Source organism: Macrobrachium nipponense, chromosome 33 (genome assembly GCF_015104395.2).
Source record: "Macrobrachium nipponense isolate FS-2020 chromosome 33, ASM1510439v2, whole genome shotgun sequence".
NCBI lineage: Eukaryota > Metazoa > Arthropoda > Malacostraca > Decapoda > Palaemonidae > Macrobrachium > Macrobrachium nipponense.
The window spans coordinates 22,856,706-22,880,266 of record NC_087219.1 but is presented as its reverse complement, the minus strand read 5'-3'; the positions used below and the strand labels follow the sequence as shown (position 1 = coordinate 22,880,266).

The 23,561-nt window shown below is 43.7% G+C and overlaps 1 protein-coding gene across 1 annotated transcript in view; it reads left to right on the top strand.

Moving 5' to 3' along the window:
* LOC135202788 (uncharacterized) overlaps positions 1-23,091 on the top strand; it is an 80,639-nt gene extending 57,548 nt beyond the window's left edge. Inside the window, exons 4-6 of the mRNA XM_064232247.1 lie at positions 6,899-7,009; positions 10,280-10,360; positions 22,955-23,091. Coding sequence (XP_064088317.1) covers positions 6,899-7,009; positions 10,280-10,360; positions 22,955-23,026 — 264 coding nt within the window. The 3' untranslated portion in view covers positions 23,027-23,091. The remainder of the gene's footprint in view (positions 1-6,898; positions 7,010-10,279; positions 10,361-22,954) is intronic.
* The last annotated feature ends 470 nt before the right edge of the window (positions 23,092-23,561 follow it).

Below are 23,561 nucleotides of genomic sequence, written 5' to 3'. Positions count from 1 at the left end.
TAAGGTGAGGCTCCTTAAACCTTCAGTTAATCCTCACACAGTTTGTATGGAATGCAGGGGGCATGTTTGCTTGGTTGATGATTGGTGCAATGAATGCAAGGATTTGTCAGATGATAAATGGAAGATGTATGAGACCTATCGGCGTAAATTGGAGCGTGATAGAGTCAGGAGGTCTTCCTCCAAGAGCAGTTCTACAAAAGGTAAGGAATGTAATATTTCTCCTCCTCTAACACCGGTAGATTTTGTTCAACCTAATCCTGTTTTGTTGCCTTCGGGCCCTATTGCTGTGTCTGGAGAAGGTAACGCCCTTTCTCTGATTCTCGAGTCTATTCGCGCTCTTGAATTGAAAGTGTTGGCCTTAGAAACTGGCCCTGTGAAAGTTTGTGATAGTGCCCCTAGTGTTGTTGAGGGGGCGTCAGATCGGCCCCATAATGCCTCTAGGCCTAGACCTCTATCGGACTCCCAGGACTCAGGGAGTGGGATGTCAAAGAGCCGCAAGAGGGTTACGGGGGCTCCCCACCGATCTGGCGTCCCTTCGGCAGGGCCTTGTTGCTAAGTCCCAGGCTGCCAAGGAGTGCGCACGAGCGCGCGTCCTGAAGGATTGCTTTTCGTCCTCCGAAGCGCCTCCTCCCTGCGCAAGGGTGGAGCGCTCGAGAGACTCTCGTCCGTTGAAAAGGACTTTTCGTTTTGAGGACGCTTCACGTCCTATGTCACCGCTTTCTTCAGAGGACGCGTATGATGCTTTTCCTCCTCAGAAGAGAGGTAGAGTCTCAACCGACGAGGACGCTGGGTTGCGCGCACAGGCGTGTTCCCCTGAGATGCAGGTAGCTGTACCTGCGAGAAGGAAGGAGGCGTCCCCTCGCCCCTCGCCTTCTCGCAGGGTCAGTCCTGCCCCTTCTTCTTCGTCACCTACGAAGAAAATCCTTTTGTCCCTTCAGGACCAGATTTCGTCTCTCATGGCTCAAAGGACTTGCTCAGCAGCAGTCGAGCCTAAGCGGAGAAAGGACGTCAGGCTGCCCGTCAAGAGGACGAAGCAGTCTCCTTCTCTCTCGTCTCGTTCATCTCTCTCTCCGCCTCCGGATCGTCACCGTTCTCGTTCTCCGGGTAGATCTTACGCTCAGCAAGACGCTTTGCGCTTTCAACAGGACGCTTTTGAGACGCTTTCGGCAGGACGCTTGCCGTTCGAAGCAGGACGCTTTTCGGACGAGGCAGGACGCTTTTGAGGACGCTCAGCAGGACGCTTGCCTGGCTAAGCAGGACGCTTTTGGCGTCTCTCGTCAGGAAGCTCGTGCTTCCTCTCGTAGGGACGTGTCTAGTAGTAAGACAGTTCCCGTTGTTTCAAAGGACACTCTACGTGCACAAGATGTCCGTCCTTCAAAGGATCGTCGTAAGGGCGAGTCCGTAAATGAAGCGGTGACTTCCAATCAGCGGAAGTCTTTGTTCAGGCCTTTGTTCAGGCCTAAGCCTGCTGGACGTACGCCCTCTCCGGATGGACGTTCTCCAGTTCCTCTTAGAGAAGAAGGGGAACTTAGTAGTCCAGCGAGTTCAGTTGAAGAAGAACCTCCTGTAGCTTCGGCTGTCTCAGACTATAAGGTTCTTGTGCGGCTGTTACGTTCTTCCTTCGGGGATAAGTTTCAGCCGGCAGCCCCTAGGTCTCCTCCCTCTCAACTTTCGTCTTCTAAGTCAGTCAAGACTCCTGAGTTTGTCGAGATGAAGACGTCGCTTTCAACCAAGAGGGCTTTCAAGAAGCTCCAAGATTTTATGTCTCGTAGGAAGGACCAGGGCAAGACCACTTTCGCCCTTCCTCCCTCTAGACTCTCCGGGAAAGGAGGCATTTGGTATGAAACCAAGGAGGACGTGGGGGTAAAGGTTCCTTCGTCCGCTCTTGGGGACTTCTCCAGTTTAGTGGACTCTCAGAGGAGGTCCCTCTTATCATCTGCAAAGGGTAACCTGGACTCCTGGAGACGGACCACACTTGAAGGGACTGCTGCGCACTTTGGGTGTCTTTAATTTCTTAGACTGGTGCTTGGGAGTTTTGGACCTTCAGTCTAGAAGCCCTGATTCTCTCAGTCTGGGGGAGCTGTCCAGCGTGTTGTCGTGTATGGACAAGGCCGTCAGGGATGGTTCGGAAGAGCTGGTTTCTCATTTTGGAACAGCTTTCCTGAAGAAAAGAGCTCTTCTATGTAATTTTACCGCTAAGTCGGTTTCTCCCGCTCAGAAAGCGGAATTGCTCTTTGCGCCTCTTTCGGACCATCTCTTCCCCCAGGCTATGGTGAAGGATCTTGCGACGAGTTTGCAGGAGAAGGCGACCCAGGACCTCTTGGCACAGTCTTCAAGGCGCCCAGCAGTTCCTTCTACATCTTCGTTCGTTAAACCCCGAAGAAAGTCAAAACCCTTTCGCGGGGCACCCCCCTCGAGAGCAGCTCCTCGAGGGAGAGGTTTTTCGAGAGGAAGAGCTTCATTTAAGCCAAAATCCACCAAATGAAGATCTTGTCCTTCAGACGCCAGTCGGGGCCAGGCTGAAGTTCTTTGCGGAGGCATGGAGGCAGAGAGGGGCGGAACCTTGGACTCTCAAGATCGTAGAGCAAGGGTACAAGATCCCCTTTTTACATCCTCCTTCTTTAACATCAACTCCCAGAGACCTCTCTCCGACTTATCAGGGAGAGAAGAAAAGTATCCTTTTCGATCTTTTAGACCAGATGGTCGAAAAAAGAGCGGTGGAGCAAGTCGTGGACCTGGGGTCACCGGGCTTCTACAACAGGATTTTCCTGGTGCCAAAGCAGTCGTCGGGTTGGCGCCCAGTCCTGGATGTGAGCAGGCTCAATCTTTTTGTGGAGAAGAACAAGTTCAAAATGGAGACGCCTCAGTCGGTGCTAGGAGCCTTGAGACCTGGCGACTGGATGGTGTCTCTGGACCTGCAGGACGCGTACTTTCACGTCCCCGTCCACCCTCTTTCAAGGAAGTACCTGAGATTTGTCTTAGGCAACAGGGTTTGGCAATTCAGAGCCCTTTGTTTCGGTCTCAGCTCGGCCCCGATGGTTTTTACAGTTATAATGAGGAATGTAGCGAAGTGGCTCCATTCTTCAGGGATCAGGATATCCCTCTACCTTGACGATTGGCTGATCAGAGCGTCGTCGAGAAGAAAATGTCTGGAGGACCTTCAGTCGACGTTAGCCCTAGCAAAGTCCCTGGGTCTTTTAGTCAACTCCGAAAAGTCACATCTGACCCCGACACAGTCCATCGTGTATCTGGGGATTCAGATGGATTCAGTGGCTTTTCGGGCGTTTCCATCCCAGGAACGTCAGCAGCTGGGTTTAGAGAAAGTCGCAGCCTTCCTAGGGAGAGAAGCTTGTTCGGCGAGGGAATGGATGAGTCTGCTGGGCACCATTTCCTCGCTGGAAAAGTTTGTCTCGTTGGGAAGACTGCACCTCAGGCCTCTTCAATTTTTCCTTGCGGAAGAATGGAAAGCGAAGGAGGACCTGAATGCGATCCTAAGGATCTCAAACACAGTGAAAGACCACTTAAGATGGTGCTCGACCCTCAGAAGTTGCGAGAGGGCTGTTATCCCTAAATCTGCTGAGCCCCGACCTAGTGTTGTTCTCAGACGCTTCCATTTCCGGTTGGGGAGGACAACACTAGGAGGGGAGGAAGTGTCAGGCTCCTGGAGAGGGGAACAGGTAGCCTGGCACATCAATGTAAAGGAACTGGCAGCGATCTTCCTGTCGCTGCAGTTCTTCGAAGACAAAGTGTCAGGCAAGGTCATTCAAGTCAATTCGGACAGTACCACAGCCCTTGCATATCTGAAGAATCAGGGAGGAACTCACTCCCGATCCCTTTTTCTCCTTGCGAAGGAAGTTCTGCTATGGGCAGACTAAGGCAGATCAAGATCCATGAGATTCGTGGCAGGGGTACAGAATGTCAGGGCGGACCTTCTCAGTCGTCGAAATCAAAATTCTGCCAAACAGAGTGGACCTTGCACCAGGAAGTCTGTCAGCAATTATGGAGAATGTGGTATGTCCTCTAGTCGACCTGTTCGCTACGTCGAGGACGAAGAGGCTTCCTCTGTATTGCTCCCTGGTCCTGGATCCAGGGGCAATTGCGGTGGACGCATTGCTCTGGAGCTGGACAGACCTAGATCTTTACGCCTTTCCCCCATTCAAAGATCGTGGGGGAAGTCATGAAAGTTTGCCAGCTTCAGAAGGGACAAGGTTGACTCTGATTGCCCCGATGTGGCCAGCAAGAGAGAGGTTCACAGAGGTCATGACTTTCCTTGTGGACTTCCCAAGAAACGTTTGCTGGAGGAGAGATCTACTCAAACAGCCTCACTTCAAAAGGTATCACCAAAACCTCTCGCTCTGGCTCTGACTGCGTTCAGACTATCGAAAAGTTGGCCAGAGCGAGGCTTTTCGAAGGCAGCTGCGAGAGCAATCGCTAATGCTCGAAGAGCCTCTTCAAGAGCTGTCTACCAATCTAAGTGGGCCTCCTTCAGGGCATGGTGCAAAAAGGAAGGAATTTCCTCTTCCACGACCTCTGTGAACCAGATAGCAGATTTCTTGCTCTATTTAAGAAATGTGCAGAAATTGGCAGTTCCTACAATTAAAGGTTATAGGAGTATGTTGTCGGCCGTTTTTCGACACAGAGGCCTGGACCTCTCCGACAACAAGGATCTCCACGATCTCTTAATGGTCGTTCGAAACCTCCAAGAGTTCCACAGGCAAGACCACCCTCATGGAATCTGCGGATGTGGTTTCTGAAGCATCTAATGTTAAGATCCCTTTGAGCCTCTCCACGAAGCTTCTCTAAGGGACTTGACGAAGAAAGCGCTTTTCCTAGCTTCTCTGGCGACGGCGAAGAGAGTTAGTGAAATCCAAGCGTTCAGTAGCCTAGTGGGCTTCAAGGGGGACAATGCTGTCTGCTCGTTGAGCCCGACTTTCTTGGCAAAAAATGAGAACCCGTCTAATCCTTGGCCCAAGAGCTTTGAGATCAAGGTATGTCGGGTCTCGTGGGTCAAGAACCAGAGAGAGCCCTGTGCCCTGTCAGGGCTCTCAAGTTCTATGTTCATAGAACTAAAGAGATAAGAGGTCCCTCAGGTAATCTCTGGTGCTCGGTGAAGAGACCAGATTTGCCGTTGTCGAAGAATGCTGTGGCTTTCTCTTGAGGGACGTCATTAAAGAGGCTCATTCATCTTGCCAGAAGACTGATTTGAGCCTCTTTAAAGTGAAAGCTCACGAAGTCAGAGCCGTAGCTACTTCTCTTGCCTTTCAAAGGAATATGTCTATCAAAGATATCCTTGATAGCACCTTTTGGAGGAGCAATTCCGTATTCGCCTCACATTACCTCCGGGATGTGAGAACGATTTACGAGAACTGTAGTTTTTCTGGGGCCATACATTTCAGCAGACACAGTTTTGGGGGCTGAAGGTAGCTCTCTCCCTATCCCTTAGCTTAGTTTAGGTTAGTTTTATTGTTGTGTTTTTGGTTGATGGTGAGATCTTCTGTGGAAATCTCCCATTCTTTAGTTTAACTGTCAGGGGTTTTTTGGTTAGTTGGTCAGGTGGTGGTCAGTTGCTGTGTTACTCCCATATGTTTGGCTAGATGGTCTTGTCACATTGAGGTCACGTCCCCGTTGACAGAGCATCCAGAGTGCACCAGCACTACAGGTCTACACCTGGCTGGCAACTCTGATAAAAGCAGAAGCAGGCTTAAGTGACAGTAATCACAGAGTCTACTTTGCTAACAGGTAAGGAACCAAGAAGTACATCATTTACTTAATTTAAGTTTCCTAAAAAATCCTATTCTGTCTCTTCCCACCATCCGAAGGTGGGATTCAGCTATATATATATCTGACAGGTAAGTTTCATGAACAAAATGTTATTGTTATAATACAATTAAGTTTGTTCATACTTACCTGGCAGATATATATAATTAGAGTGCCCACCCTCCTCCCCTCAGGAGACAAGGGTCATGAATAAATATGAATAGAAATGGGAATGGTTCCGGATATCCGCCTCCCAGCGGCGGGAATGGGTACTACCACCTGGCCGCCCACTACGTGTGCCGCGAGTTTTGAAATTCTGTCGGACGTCAGAAAATACAGCTATATATATATCTGCCAGGTAAGTATGAACAAACTTAATTGTATTATAACAATAACATATTTTCAATTAGCATGTAACTAAAACAACCTGCATGATCTTCCTAATAATGGGGAGTACTTTGGAATCAACACCAGATTTATTGTGCATGGAAGGGAAAAAAGCAAAAATTTAATCTGAGACAGTAAGAAAGAGTAATAACAGTCAGGATGAAGTGGAAAAAGTCATAACACTACTAGTAAATAAAAAATGTTCCATTCTATGAAAGCTTTATTTTCTGCACAAAAGAATCATGGGCACTTGCCATAGAAATGGATAAGATTCTGAAACTACAAATTGCAGATTCGTGACTGACTGGAGTGGATTTGTAAGATTACAAAACAAATGAGAAATTTGCCAAGAGTTTGGATAAAAAAAGCTAGAACGTTAAAGAAGTTGGTTTGGGCATTTGATAAGACGGGGAGGACAGTCTTCCAGAGAAGTAATATTTTAAGTATGGAACCCTAATGTATTTGATGTTGATGAAGATGATAGGAAGCTACCGTTTCCTGTATGCCTTAGTTACTCCCTTTGGTCTCTTACTGTTTAGCTCTCTAACTTCTTAGATTTATGTCTACCTCTTACTTTTTATTTATGAACTAATCAATTGATCTCCATTAGAGTCCAGAAATGTAACTCAGTTGTGCTGTCTTTCAACTTCTCGTGATCCTCGTGATCCATTATAGCTTGCAGCAACTACTCAGGTTTGTTGCTTTGTTTGTTGTTTTTTTCTTATTTTAACTATAGTTTGATGTTCTCTTGCAGAAATTGAACAAAGTGCCTGTAGCAGGGATGGAGGGTATTTTCCAAGCTCAGACCTACAGTTATCCCCCAGATACACTTCAGTACAAACTTCTACATAATATCATACCGGTTGTAGGTATGCATGTACATTTTTTTTTTGAATATTAAATTTAAATAATGTTCACTGAAATATTATTAAATTTTTGTTAGTTATGTTAGTTTTTTACATTAGAATTATTAGGTATTCTTGTGTGCACTAATTCTTTTGTCAAAAATGTGGTTGTATCCTTAACTACAGAAATGAGAGGGAATTTTAGACTTCATTAAAAAGATTAGTCAGTAATATTTTTTAAAATTCTACTGTTTCCAGCAAAGGAACATGGGTATAGACTATGCTACAGGAATACATTTCATATAAATAACTTACCAAGTAATTACATAGCTATAGTTTCTACTCACGTAGCAACCCTTAATTTAACAATCTGTTAACACTTCAATAGTTTAGTGTAGTTGACAAACTCCATCCGCTCAACAGTTGTGTGGGAACGACTTCTCTGACGGCATCATTCTGTTGTTGCCACTCATAAGATCAATATCGTCAAGCTTGATGCAAACTTATTCTCTGCTTTTTTTTTTTTTTTTCCCGCTGGAATTTGGTGAAGTATTGTTGCTTTTATGTAGCCTTCAAGCTTTCATTTGCTTTTGTCAGCTTTTTGAATTAGTTATGCCTGATTCAAGTGCTTCTAGTGTTCGCTATATTAGCGAATGCTGTAGGTCTAGACTAACTAATTATGATTCACATACTATTGAAGTACTGATAGTAGAGGGCAGGTATTTTCTAAGGAGAATACTCGTGGTGAGTGCAAGGATTGGGATTAGAGAAAGTGGAAGGTTTTTTAATCTCACCTTAATAAGTTTTGAAAGGGATAGAGAGAGAAAGGCATCCTCTAGGACCAAGAGTACAGCTTCTGTTAGCCTAGATTCTTCCCCTAAGCCAAAGTCAGAGCTTAGTCTTGCTACTTTTGTCACCTGTTTCCACCTTTTATCCTATTCGCAGCCCTCCTACTATCAATCCACAGACTCCTGTGCCCAGCTCTTATGCTCCTGACCCTGATGCCATTGGCAATCTTGAATCCAGGTTTGATAAGAAGTTGAACCTGGTTGTCCATACTGTGTCTGAGATAGGGATGTCCCTGAATGTCCTAATGGACTAAGTGTTTTGTGACAAAATGTCTGGTAAAGTGCAAATGGAGGAGATGGCTACTTGTCCTTTTGGTTCTCCTAGACAAAGGTCCCTGTCCTGCTCCCCTAATCCAGAGGGCCAAGGGAGGCTAGTGGGGTTTGCTCACGGGTAGTCGCCCCTTAGTCAAGCCTGTTGCACGAAACCAGGCTTCGACAGACAGCTGTTGGACAGGCATGTGTCTGGATGTGCATCATTTGTCATCAAGTTTGGAGTCCGATTCCAATCACAGGCGCTTCCTTTCTATTTCCAAGTCATTATCACACTTTAATGTTTTGGAGTAGAATATGTCCATTCATCCCTACACCAATCAATGTGGGATTCATCTATGTAACTACTTGGTAAGTTACTTACTATGAGATTCAGGGCCTCTGTGACACGGTTTTTTCGCAATAACTTTTTATCTATGCATTTCATAAATATAACGCTTATTCAGAATACATATTATATCAACACAAATTTTGAGTGTATTCTGCACTACGTAGGTTGAATAAATTTGGTACTTAAAATGTAAAAGTGACCTTTTTTGACGACGGGCCAACTTATTCAGAGAAAAGATTTCGAACGCACTCGTTACGTAACTTATGACATCATTTCTTCCCTCTTTCTCGATGGATGATTGGCTATACGTAACGAAGGCTAAACCTCTGGCAACAATGACATACAAATTTAAATACAAGCAAAGCAGTACACCTTTATGAACTCTGGAACCTCCCCACTGATAATTGTCATAATGAACAAACCAACAAAATATGTTAATAAATACAAAAACTCCCAAAATAAGTTTCCAAAGAAATTACAGTCTACTTTATAGGTCACAATCAGATTGACAAGATGTAGGGAATAGTTGGTAATTACCAAAAACATAGTAGACAAGCTTGATTTGATAACTGCTATATAGAATGTCATGCATTTTTTATTTATTGGCTATCTACCTATTTACTGAAAAAAAAATAGCTGGTACCGTATATTAGCTTTAAACCTTCACCAATAATTATCGTCAGAATGGTGACTTCATGAGGCTCCACCCACTTTCGCCTCGTTATAATTCAGGATAACACTGAAGGCTACCATGGGCATTGTTGGATTAGAAAATTTAACTTCTGGCTATAAAAACTAATTTCTCGAGTAGTTGTAAGAAGTGCTAAATGATCCTCAAGGATCCCAGCAGTTGGTCTAAACGTTTAATTCATGTTTATTACTGCTATACTGTTGCGGCACTACTGCTACAGTAGTATTACTACGCTAGCACTGATACCCAACCCACATCTATGTATCGTTCCGCCATTCATAAAGTCTTTGGGTTTCAGAGCCGATGGCATTTCTGTCTGGAGGATGGGCGGGGCAACATTTAGTCAAAAAGTGTTTGTTTACCTTGCTTACGTAATGAATGTTTTTCGACTCTTGGCTCGTAATCATTGGCCATGGCGTCGGCTAGATCATTTTTACTCTATAAAAATCAAAACTATCGGGTTTAGGCTATTGATAATGCTGACAAAATTTGTGTGTGGTTGTAAAATATACATATGTCAACTTTCAGCTACATCCGATGCTTTGACAAGGAGCAAAGTCCAAAAAACCGTGTTACAGAGACCCTGAATCTCATAGTAGTATATGAAATTGGCCTTTTTATAATAAAATTAAGTTTTATATATACTTACCAAGTAATTTCAGAATCAGAGCCCTCCCTCCTTCCCTCTCATGGACATAAAGGCACAAACAGAATGATGCTGTCGGCGAAGTCATTCCTACACACCTGTTGAGTGGGCGGGGTTTGTCACCTACACTAAACTGTCAAAGTGCCAACGCGATTGTTAAATTAAAGATTGCTGCGCAAGTAGAAACAATAGCTATGTTTACTTGGTAAATATTTATGAAACTTAATTTTATTATAAAAATATTTTTTTTACAAAATACATGTTCATAGATATACCCTTATTACTGTTCAGAAATGCATTCCTAGGGCGTACGCCAGTTGCAAAAAAAAAAAAAAAAATACTGTCCCTTTTCAAGTGCTGGAGCCCAACTCCATAAGGAGCCACAAGGTAGACTATATTCTTTTTTTTCTATGTTTACTTGGTAAATATTTATGAAACTTAATTTTATTATAAAAATATTTTTTTTACAAAATACATGTTCATAGATATCCCTTATTCTGTCAGAATGCATTCAGGCGTACCAGTTGCAAAAAAAAAAAAAAAATCTGTCCTTTCAAGTGCTGCCCAACTCCAAGGAGCCACAAGGTGACTATATTTTTTTTCTTTTATGTACCTTGTGATTGTGAAGATATGGTACCATTCTTTTTAAGACTGCTAAATGATCTTTTCTATCTGTGTTGATGACTTGGTCCCTTTCATCTCAGTGTTGGGCCTTTCTTTCAGGGGAATGAGCCTATTGCCCCAGGGTACTTTTGTGGTTTGCTCTGACACCCTCATTCGGTTCTATGGGGTTTGGAAGGTTTTTGGTTTTCCTGTTTGTTTGTTCCCGCCCTATAATTTTGTCTTATAGTACTAGCCAGTCCTCCTTATGGATCCCTGTTGCAGGCAGTGTTTTTTAAGAATTTTATTCATGTTCATGGTGGTTCCATTATAAGCTCCAGAAATAATCCCTTTGCTCATACTATTTCTGTGCTTCTGTTGTTCCTGGGACTTATTTTTATATCTGTAGCCAGTCTTCTCAGACTTGACCACATTTGTCACCCCTTGTGGAGTCAGTGCATTGGGGTTTTTGCCTTCCACTTCTGTGTGACCTACTGTGACTAAAGAAGGATAAGATATGGTTTCTTTACTTTTGGTGATTGAGTTCTTTGCCTGTAATGTAGCAAGATTTCTTGCTTTTGGGGCGATTCTTTCTCTCATAATTCTTGTAAAGTTCTGCGACATCAGTGGCAAGTCCTGTTTGTAAGTTTCCATTTATTGGGCTTCCTTGGATCTGTTTTCTGCAGCCAGGCTCAGCACCCTGGGCTGATATTGTCACTCCAGTGTGGAGGATTGAAGGTATCTATCTATGTGGCCTTTCGTATTCAGGGAGTGCAGGCAAACTTGGAAGTTTCAGTTTTCCTTGAGGCACAGATGATTCTCATCTCTCAGTTTATTTGTGGCCATAGTGGTGAATGTTTCCAACTCTCCTGTTCTGACTGTCCATGGTTATAATTTCTTTTAACCCACAAAGATACTTGTAGAGCAACATTTTCCATAATTTCATAGTCATCTGTAGTTGCTGCATCTTCTTGAACCCCTGTTATTGGGTATAACCTTAGGAAGAGTGGCTCTCCACAGTCCTCCCCCTCCCAACAATTGTATTAGATTGCAAGTGCGAGGTTTTCCTCCTGTTACACCTTTAAAACCTTTTCACTTTCAATTTTCCTTTTAGGGCTGAATGACCTCATAGTTCCCAGCACTATACCTTCCTTCCATTACTCACCGTCCCTTAGATTTGGGATGGTAGTCTATACTTAATCCTGCCCAAAGCCAGTTATTCTTGCCATGATGTCTGTAATGTATGTAGAAAAAAGGTATGTACTTTAACCCTTAAACGCCGAAGCGGTATTTTAAAATTCGTCTCGTATGCCGGCGGCTTCGCGAGTGAGCGCCGAAGCGGAAAAAATGTTTTTTTTTTTAAATCACAGCACGCTTAGTTTTCAAGATTAAGAGTTCATTTTTGGCTCCTTTTTTTGTCATTGCCTGAAGTTTAGTATGCCAACCATCAGAAATGAAAAAAAAAATCTAAAATGTTTTTTTTTTTTTTTTTTTTTTTTTTCATTATTCCATATATAAATATTGAGATATATGACAGCGAGAAAAAATTTCATATATGTATAATTGTATACAAATCGCGCTGTGAGCAAAACGGTTAAAGCTAACGAGTTCATTTTTGTTGTTGTATTGTACACTAAATTCCAATAATTTTGGTATATAACACATTGTAAAACGATCAAGGCAACACAGAGAAAATATTATCACAAAATGAAGCATGAATTCGTAACGTGCAGACATAAAAAAAAGCTGTTTTAAAAAATTCGCCATAAATCGAAGCATTGTGCTAGAGACTTTCTGTTTATTTCAAAATGAAGGTAATTGATTGAATATTACTAGACTAAGTGTTGTAGCTTACAATTGCAGTTTTCGACCATTTCGGACGAGTTAAAGTGACTGAAGGACGAATTTTTTCTATTTATTGTTATTTATCTGAAAATATTTCAAAACTAATAAAAGCTACAATCATGGGTTGTTTATTGTTGTATTCTACATGAAATTGTGCACATTTTCATATATAAAACTTTATGTAAAGGCTAATTGAAAATGGTACAAACATTACAACAATCGGACGAAAAGATTAATAATTTTCTGGGCTCAGTTCGTGTCGCTGCGCGAAATATCCTTTAATCCATTATTTCTAAGGTAAATGTACTAACACATACCAGAGAATAAATAAAATAAAGAAAAGGTCAGTACTACTGACTCGCTCACCCTCCAAGAGGGTGTCGGTATGAACACTATGGCGAGTGAGACCACTACCACGAACCGCTTGCCAATAGAAAGTCTCCCACTACAAAATCCCCACTAGAGGGGAGCCGACCCACAGACGTGGGCAGCAACTACTACTACTCCATCCCATGCTGCCGACTGCTGCGCCTCTGGTGGTCATCCTTTTCAGTTAGCGCACCGCGTATACACGTGCCCTTTTTTGCTCTGTGTTTTTTGTGCCCCTATCTTGGATTTATTCGTCATGGAGCGTACAGCCATCGCAGCAGCTAAGTTAAGTAATCAGTTGTTATTGCTATTTGGTTTTTTCCGCCCTTGAGTCAGTATTTGCCGTTTTTTAGGTATAATACGGGCTCTAGGTCGGAAGCATGGCAGGCATGGTTCTGCCTCGTGGCGGGTTCGTTCTTGGTCTTCCATAACCCAGAACCTTCCCTTATTTCATTACGCTCTATTATTAGTTATCTATTTTATGTTAGGGGTCCAGCCTACTGGGTTTATGTCATGCATGCATGTCTTCTTCACCTTCCATCCAGACCCTAGCCACAGCTCTTAGTATCGGCCCCGGCTAGCTTTGATGGTAGACTTTCTTTCGAGTAGTCGAACACTCCTGGATTTTTTCTCCTACTGATTTATTTTCTTTCTTTACGTTTTAAGTGATTTTGATTATTTATGTTTAGGTTAGCCTACGGCGTCTGCTTCAGTAGCCTAGGTTATGTATTATTGGTATCCACCTCTATTGCTTCCGCTCTTCAGTTCGGTTGCTTCTCTATAGCATCTCTCTGATTAGTTGGTTGCTTTATCCTAGGCTGTATTGTGTTATTGTATTACATGTTACCGCTCCGTGGTCACTACGTGATCACGGAGCAGCCAGACGCCTGTCCAGTCACCTTTCCCCCTCCGATCCTTCCATAGGGACCGGGGGGGAGGGTTGGTCTGTCCACGCTCGCTCCACATACCCGTGCCTGCCTCCCTCTCTCCCTAGGCGGAGGGAGTAAGGGGGGCTGGACAGACCCAGACTGGACTCGACCGCTCTCTGGCTTCACGGCACGCTCGGATGACTAAGGGGGGGGGGAAGGGGGGGGACTGGCCCCCCCTTCCCCCCCTCCGTCCGTTACTCCGTCGCTCGGTTGCTAGCTCGAGTCTGTTTCGCCCTCTCGCCCTTCCCAGCTACTGGGCTGTCTCTTTAATCTACCGGAGCTCCGGCATCCACGTGGAAAGGTGCTAGTTCACCCTGACGGGCGGACTGCGGCATACAGTTGGTCTTTACTAACCACCCCGTCGCGCTGATATCGCGACACGATTCTCCGCCCCGCGCACCGGACTTAGTCCGGTACGTTCTATGGCTATAGGTTTAAGTATTAGTATTTAATTTTAAACTATAGTAAGTTTAATTTAAGCTACCTTAAGCCAAATCCCTCCGTTGCCTGCCCACACCGGATCTCTCCGGGGTTCTAGCCTATTCAGGCGGTAAGGGAGGGGTTATGCCCAAAATTTTTTCGCGCTCCGGCATGCAGCGGAGTTCTTTTAACCTCTAGCCTGTAAGTGATATCTTTTAGGATGCTCATGTATCTTTTCACTTACAGACCACCAACTGTGAGCATCCGGGATGCAATGACCATGCTCCAGGAACCCCTGTGAGGGCATGAAGTCTGCAGAGCCATGCTCCATGCGCGACTCCGCACGGGGACCTTCAAGTCTGGTTTCACGAGACCTGCACTATTTGCTACGAACTGGTGAGCCAGCTCTTAGACGGGGTAAGTATTCCCAACTCCGTTCGCTAATCCCTACAAGGTTATAGTTCTTAAGTTTAATTTTAATCTCTTATTTTAAACTTAAGCTTGTTTTATATGGGATCTCGCATCCTCTATAATTTTAGTTTAACCTATTACTTAAGTTTTAATTTTAAGTTTAAACTTAAAACTAACAAATACCCTCTCTTCCAGGCTCCCGCTGTTAGAGACACCGCCCTGGCAACCCTGCGGGCTTGGGTCGGTCGGTTTTGGCACGAACGCCGCCAAGGGACAGCCCTACATCCTTGAGAAGAGGTTGGCGGTCCTGATCTTCCCCGGCGGCAAGTCAACGGGTTTACGTCGACCCAGCAGAGGCAGCCCCGACTATAGCGGCAATTCAGCAGCAGCTCGCGCTTCGTTGACTGAACCAGGCCAGGACATCTCGTCGGAAGTCGCGACACTGGATCTAAATATTGAACCAATGGTAGGTGTTGACGACCTGTTGGTCGAGGTGAGTACGTTGGACGCCCAAGGGCTTCCCTTGGGCGCCACTGGGTCTTCTACTCCTGCAAACTCTCCAGCTTCCTTCCAAGGCTTTACAGGAGCTGAGCTCCTAATATACTTCTCCTGATGCTTCCGTAAGGACCTAAGGTCAAAGGACAGACGGTTGTGAAAAACCCTGAGTAAGACGTCGTCGTACGTCTAAAAAGACGTCGTCGGCGTCAACATCTCGCAAGTCTCCGGCTACGAACCCCGGAGCAGAGAGGTCTAGAGCTTCTGGGTCCGGCTCCAAATCCTCAAGGAGTAGATCTTCCAAGGAGAGATCACATACTCCGGCGGAGTCAGCCGTTTCTCCTCTTCCTTTGGTACCTGTTCAGAGTTACCCGACCACCTCCGCAGCAGCTCCGGCTTTGGATCCCAATGCTGGTCTGGTTGCAACACATGGGGATTTGGTCGGTTCTCTCAAAAAACAGTATGGAGCAGATGTTCTCCCGGTTGTCCGACAGGATTAACTCCCAGGATAACATTATCGCCGAACTGAGCCAGGCTCCGCTAGCTACTCCCCCACTTTCGGCACAGTATAGCTCAGCTTCCACCCCCTCATGACTCTCTGCCTCCGTTCTCTATGAATAACCCCTGGAGGGTGGCGTCATCGCCCCCCTTCCAGGACGGGCTTATTTCTATCCCGGAGTGTGGAACTCGAAGGATTGAGGACTTCGAGTTCTACCCGGAGGATCTACAACCGCCGTCATTGGCTACGCCAAACTTCACTGCCGCTGCCATGACGCGAGATGACAAGGTCCCTAAGAGACGTACTCATTCACGTGACCAGGCTCAAAGAGAATGGCTCAGGTGCTTAGAGGACATGGATTGTTCTAATACGAAGATACAACCTTTAAGAGTCCATTCACCATTTTCACAATGGAAGAGGGAACTCCGCTTCCCTTCCTCACCAAGATCGCTACGGTCACTATACCCAGCGGCCCAAAAGGGGAGCCGTTACCGCAGCTAAAGGAAGCGGACCCTACATCTCCTTTAACTTCCCTCAACCGGAGATTTATGGGAAGAGACTGCCCAACACTTTTTCGGCGGGCAAACTCAAACCAGACTGTGCTATGGAGCAGTTTGGTGAGAAGCTGCTAGACTTCCGGACAGCCTCATTCAGGCGGAGTTTGAGGACAAGTCTATGGCTGGCCCCAAAAAAAGGTTTTCGATTAACTTCCATGGGCCATGACAGAAGAAATTGGCTACCATTGCTTACGGTTCCGAGCCACTATTCAAGCTGATCACCAAGTCACTGACTCAAACGGTACAGTCTGACATGTTGAGTTCGCCACAGCCAGAACGAATTGTCGGAAGCATGTCCTCCAGGAAGCAACTATTTGGCATGAACCGAATAAGTTGCTTTCATCAAACATCTGGGGAGCAGACCTCTTCCCGATGCAATGGTAAAGGAGGTCCAGGCGGAAGCTACAAGGCTTAACCAAAGCCTTAAGGATCGTTGGGGTCTCACTGCAAAGAGACGCCAAGACCAAGCAGTGAGGGGTAAGGCTCAGAGGAAACCCAGACGTTTCCAGCCTTACCAAAAGAAACAGCAACGCTTCGCCCAGCCTGTTTCAGCTGTTCCGTTGGTGCAGGCGGCCCAACCCTCTACCTCCAAGGCCCAATCACAGCCTATCTATGTGATTTCCCCCCAGCCTCAACCTTCCACCTCTTACGCTGTCTCCCAGCCTTCAACCAAGTGTTCGAAGGCCAGGCCTTTCAGCAGTATGACCGCTCGGGTAGGGAGGCAGAGGTAAGCGATCCTTTCGTCAGAGAGGATCAGGAAGGTCCACTTAATAGAGGAAAACACTTCCGGGGAGGCCGCGGAGGCTACCAGCATTCAATGAGAACTTCCCGTAGGAGGGAGGGGCTGTTTCTCTTCCGCCACCGTTGGGGATTCAGCAAATGGGCACAAAGTATTGTGTCGAAAGGCCTGGGTTGGAGTTGGGTGGCGAATCCGCCCCCACCCAGACCTTTCCTTCAACTTCCATCCAAAGAATTGACGGAGTATGCGGAGGACCTCCTTCAGAAAGGAGCAATAGCGAGAGTCAACAGATTAAAGTTTCAAGGGAGCTTGTTCAGCGTTCCAAAGAAAGGCTCACAAAAAAGAAGGGTAATCTTAGACTTGTCCCGTTTAAACTTGGCCATTCGCTGCGACAAGTTCAAGATGCTCACCATCTCGCAGGTGCGGACCTTACTTCCCGTGGGGGCCGTCACCACCTCTATCGATATTCGTTACAGACGCATACTTATCATATCCCTATTGCAAGACACTTTCGCCCTTATCTGGGCTTCAAGATAGGAGATCAAGCATTCTCCTTCAAGGTAGTTCCCTTCGGTCTGAACGTAGCACCCAGGGTGTTCACGAAGTTGGCGAAGTGGTCGTCCAACAACAAACTAAGATCGCCAAAGGGATCATGGTAGTAGCGTATCTCGACGATTGGTTAATTTGGGCTCCAACAGTCGAGGAATGTCGCAAAGCAACACTGAAAGTAATCCAGTTCCTGGAATATCTAGGGTTCAAGATAAACAGGACCAAATCGAGACTCACTCCGGAGTCAAACTTTCAGTGGCTGGGCATTCAATGGAATCTATCCTCCCATACTCTGTCGATTCCATCAGCCAAGAGAAAAGAAATAGCGAAGTCAGTAAAGCAATTTCTAGGACACAAACTTGCTTCAAGGAGAACCCAGGAAAGGATTCTGGGTTCACTCCAGTTTGCATCAGTGACAAACATCTTGATGAAAGCCAAACTGAAAGACCTAACCAGAATCTGGCGCTCACGAGCAAATGTCAGGTCCAGGGACAAATTATCATCAGTCCCTCAGATTCTGCGGAATCGTCTACGCCCTTGGTCAAAAGTCAAGAACCTGTCATATCAGTACCCCTTCAGTTTCCTCCTCCGGGGATTACCATCCACACGGACGCTTCATTAAGCGGCTGGGGAGGATATTCTCAGTTCAAGAAGAGGTTCAAGGAACCTGGTCACCCCAGTTTCGTCAGCTTCACAAATAAATGTACTGGAAGCAATGGCAGTGTTCTTGACTCTAAAAAAGGTTACGTCCGCCAAAGAACTCCCACATAAAGCTAGTTTAGACAGCGCAGTGGTAGTCCATTGTGTAAACAGGGGAGGCTACAAGTCACGTCATCTGAATCATGTCATGGTAGCCATCTTCTCCCTGGCGGACAAGTCAGTTGGCACCTCTCCTCCACCCATATAGCTGGAGTGAGAGAAACGGTCATAGCAGATGCTCTATCCCGATCAGTTCCTCTGGAGTCGGAATGGTCACTGGACAACAGTTCGTTCCAATGGATCCTCCGGAGGGTTCCAGGTCTACAAGTGGATCTATTCGCATCCCAAGAGAACCACAAACTCCCATGTTATGTGGCCCCCAACCTGGACCCTCTGGCCTATGCCACGGACGCCCTGTCCATAGACTGGGAACAACTGGGAGAAGATTTATGTCTTTCCTCCAGTGAATCTTCTCCTGAAGGTGCTGAACAAACTCAGGACGTTCAAGGGTCAAGTGGCTCTAGTAGCCCCAGACTGGCCGAAGAGCAATTGGTACCCTCTCATTCTGGAACTGGGTCTTCGTCCTCTTCGAATTCCCAATCCCAGGCTCTCCCAGTCAGTACAAACCGAACGAAGACTGTTCGCTTCCTCAGGAATTCTCAAAACCCTAACTTTATGGACTTCATGAACTTGCGGCTAAAAGAGATGCGAATATTGATCCTCAAATTATTCTCTTCTTGGAATCTGATAAAAGAGATTCAACTTTGAGACAGTATGATGCTGCAGTCAAAAAAGTTAGCAACCTTCTGAGAGAATCAGATATTAGAATCATGACAATCAATTCAGCTATATCCTTTTTCAGATCTTTATTTGAAAAAGGCTTAGCAGTAGCCACGATTACGACAAACAAGTCAGCCTTGAAAAAGATTTTTCAACTCGGTTTCAGCATAGACTTGACAGACTCTTACTTCTCGTCTATTCCCAAGGCTTGTGCTAGACTTAGACCTTCAGTGAGGCCTACGTCAGTATCATGGTCTAAATGATGTTCTAAAGCTGGCTTCAGAAACAGATAATACGACATGTTCATTTAAAATGCTCTTAAGAAAAACTCTATTTTTATTAAGCTTGGCTTCAGGAGCTAGAATTTCAGAACTGTCGGCATTATCCAGAGATCCGGATCATGTTGAATTCCTTCCCACAGGGGAAGTTCTACTTTCTCCGGAACGTAGTTTTATAGCAAAGAATGAAGATCCTTTGATGGGGGTGGGAAACCGTGGAAGGTTGTACCCCTTCCACAAGATATTTCTCTTTGTCCAGTATCGACCTTACGAGCCTTTCTGTCCAGGACATCCTCATCCTCATCGGCGTCCTCTCTTTTAAGAGAGAAAAAGGTGGTACTTTATCTATTAAAGGCATCAGGCAACAGATCCTGTACTTTATTAGCAAGCCAATCCTGATTCCCTTCCCTAAAGCACATGATGTCAGGGCAGTAGCCACCTCAAATTAACTATTTCCAACACATGAATTTCGATGATAAAAAGTATTACTGGATGGAAATCGCCGACAGTATTTAAGCGTCATTACTTAAAGTCCTTGGAAGCTCTGAATTTAGCAGTTGCGCGCGGGGTAACTAGTTTCCCCGGACTCTGCTTAATCTTTAGTAGAAGATCCAGTTCTCCTTTCTACCTATCTCACCCAACAGTTCGTCTATACCTGCCATGTTCATCTACGTTTACCTTGAGTCTTTAGCTGCTTCTTATGATGGTATAGTGGGTGCCCCTTATTTTTTTGCTAGGGGTCACTCACAATTGAAAAATTGTATATGAATGGTCTCTTTGATGTGATCCCCTTATTTTTTTTATGCTAGGGTGACACATCTTATTTACAATGGTTACGGGTTTTGTATACTAAGTCATATACATTCTTATTATATTATTGTTGAAGTTTGTTCTATTCAATTTATTGTTATAATTGCTTTAATTTCTTTGTACATATTAACTATACACAGATACTAATCTCAACATATATTCCATGTAAGCCCTTTTGTATATATATGTTAAATTTAAGTTAATTTTAAAGGATATTATTACCTTAAGTTAATTTTAAGTAATATTCTATTTTGTATACATTGTGTATATGTATTTCTATTAGCATTATATTTCTTCATTTATGTTATCTTTTATTTGAGACCTTTTTTGTCTGTTTTATTTTGTTCTTTACAATCTTGTGCCATTTCTCTGGTACGATTTCGCGCAGCGACACGAACTGAGCCCAGAAAAGGGATTTTGACGTAAGGAAAAATCTATTTCTGGCGATTGGTTCGTGTCGCCAGCGAAATCCCGCCCTGCCCATCCCAAACGCTCAAGATTGTCTGCTAACTTCAGGATGGCCACCAGAGGCCGCAGCAGTCGCAGCATGGGATGGAGTAGTAGTAGTTGCTGCCCACTCTGTGGGTCGGCTCCCCTCTAGTGGGGATTTTGTAGTGGGAGATTTCTATTGGCAACGGTTCGTGGGTAGTGGTCTCACTCGCCATAGTGTTCATACCGACACCCTCTTGGAGGGTGACGAGTCAGTAGTACTGACCTTTTCTTTATTTTATTTATTCTCTGGTATGTGTTAGTACATTTACCTTAGAAATAATGGATTAAAGGATATTTCGCTGGCGACACGAGCCAATCGCCCAGAAATAGATTTTTCCTTACGTCAAAATCCCTTTTTCGGAAGAGTTACCGCGCGGACGTAAGGAAAAAGTTTTTTTCATAAATTCACCATAAATCGAAATATCGTGCTAGAGACTTCCAATTTGTTGGAAAATAAAGGTAAATGATTGAATATTACTAGAATGTAATAGTTTTAGCTTACAATTGCGTTTTTTTACCATTTCGGTTGAGTCAAAGTTGACCGAAGGTTGGAATTTTGACACTTATCATAATTTATATGAAAATATTTCAAAACTGATAAAAGCTACAACCATGGGTTATTTTTTGTTGTATTCTACATGAAATTGTGCTCACTTTCATATATAAAACTTTATGTAATGGCTAATTTAAAATGGTGCAAACATTACGACAATCGGACGAAAAAATTTCTGATTTTTTTCGGAAGAGTTACCACGTGGACGTAAGGAAAAAATTTTTTTTTTCATAGATTCACCATAAATCGAAATATTGTTCTAGAGATTTCCAATTTGTTGCAAAATAAAGGTAAATGATTGAATATTGCTAGAATGTAAGAGTTTTAGCTTACAATTGCGTTTTTTTACCATTTCGGTCGAGTCAGAGTTGACCGAAGGTTGATATTTTGGCACTTACCGTTATTTATATGAAAATATTTCAAAACTGATAAAAGCTACAACCATGAGTTGTTTTTTTGTGGTATTCTACATGAAATTACGCACATTTCCATATACAGGCAGTCCCCAGGTTACGACGGTCTCGGCTTACGACGTTCTGAGATTACGACGCTTTTCAATTATATTCATCAGACATTATTTCCAGGGTTACGACGCATGTTCCAAGGTTACGACGCCTACAACGCTCATCTGGCAGATGAAGTATGACACAAAAAATGCAAAATAATGAATATATGAAGTTTTTTTTATGAAAAATGCCATAAGAATGCAGTTTACATAGTTTTCAATGCACCCAAAGCATTAAAAGTAAGGTTTTCTTAGGATTTTTGACGATGTTCCAGCTTATGACGATTTTCGGCTTACGACGCGTCTCAAGAACAGAACCCCCGTCGTAACCTGGGGACTGCCTGTATAAAACTTTATGTAACGGCTAATTTAAAATGGTGCAAACATTACGATCGGACAAAAAATTTATGATTTCTTCGGAAGTTACCGCGCGGACGTAAGGAAAAAGTTTTTTTCATAAATTCACCATAAATCAAAATACTGTGCTAGAGACTTCCAATTTGTTGTAAAATGAAGGTAGATGATTGATTATTACTAGAATATAAGAGTTTTAGCTTACAATTGCGTTTTTCTACCATTTCGGTCGAGTCAAAGTTGACTGAAGGTTGAAATTTTGGCACTTATCGTTATTTATATGAAAATATTTCAAAACTGGTAAAAGCTACAACAATGAGTTGTTTTTGGTTGTATTCTACATGAAATTGCCCACATTTTCATGTATAATACTTCATTTAACGGCTAATTTAAAATGGGGCAAAAATTATGTCAAAGTGACGAAGTAATTTCTGAGATGTGTCGCTGACGCTTTTTATTGCGAGAAGAAAGAAATTTGCGATTGCGCGCCTGGGTAACGATTGTAAACAAAACAATGCCTTGATCCGTGAGCTCCCAGCATCCCCCAAGGCGCGTGATTCAAAAGTTTTTGCCTAGTAGGCCTTTAACTATTTTTCCGCTAATTTTAAAAAAAACTTTTTCGTCGACGTACCATACGTCCAATCGGCACCCGACAGACAATTTATATCAATGTTTAATACGTCCAATTGGCGTTAAAGGGTTAATCCAGCATATCTAAATTGAGAAATTACCACTCATAGGGTACCTTCCCAATCTCTGTTGTATTAATGTCATTTCTGAGGTATGGTTATACTAGTTTTATAGTTAATAAGTTTTACCAGTTATTATGAAAATTATCAGTTCTAGTTTGGATATATCTGTATGTAGGTGAGTTCTGGAACATGGTATAGATTAGATTCATTTTTAGATTTAAAAGTAATTTTACTAATTTTTAATTTAGTTTTTAGTTATTATTGTGTTGTAACCATTTATGTGCTGTATTACTTTTGTATATATTGGTGTTGCTTAACCAGAATCATTCGATATAAATCCATTCAGTAACTGGAGCTTGCCTATCTTTAGAGTTTTCAGTAGACTTTCTGGTGTGTATTGTCTCTAGGGCTTCAGTACGGTTGTGGGTTTTTTTGCAAAATGTCCCTTTACAGTAAAGTTTGTCATCCATTTTGTACTGAATTGTCTTACAAATACAGTATTGTGATCTATATGACTACATCACTGTAATGCAATGAATTGTGTTGGCTGAAACACTGTAATGTGTAGAAAAAGCTGGCGTGATTGTTAATTTTCAATTTTAGGACTTCAGATGGTGGAGGAATATCTTAGAAGCCCCAGAGATGAACCATACTACAGGTGCAACCTGTGTTTAGCCCATGGAAAGATTCATGGTGTTTTTAACCACATCGTCGGTAAGAAGCACACTGAAAAGTATATTGTAAGTATTAAAATAATTTCATTACATGCCTGATGATTTCATTCTAGAGTATTTCATAGACATTATTATTACTGTTATTCTGGAAATAGACTTTCTTTCAAACATGTTTTATTAAGATTAATGGCAGAATTTACAGAATTGATTTTATACAAAATTCTTTCAATTCTTCTAATGACTTATTTTTCTGGCACTGGTATTTATTTCTAAGCAGCTGTCCGATGTTCATCATGCTGTAGGTCATCAATGGAGTTTCAGGCTGGTGTTATCAAAGACGGTGGGGGATCAGGGACGGGCTGAGGGTCGGCATCGGGTATTCAGGTCTGTCTCATAGGTCGGGAACTGGCTGTAGTCGTCAGGGGTCAATCTGGTATTTCTTCCGTTTCTTTCTTTTCTGGTTTCTATTAAAAGACATCTACATGTTTCAGCCACCTCGTTTGGCCATCATGGAGATGGGATTGCTGAGTGCAATG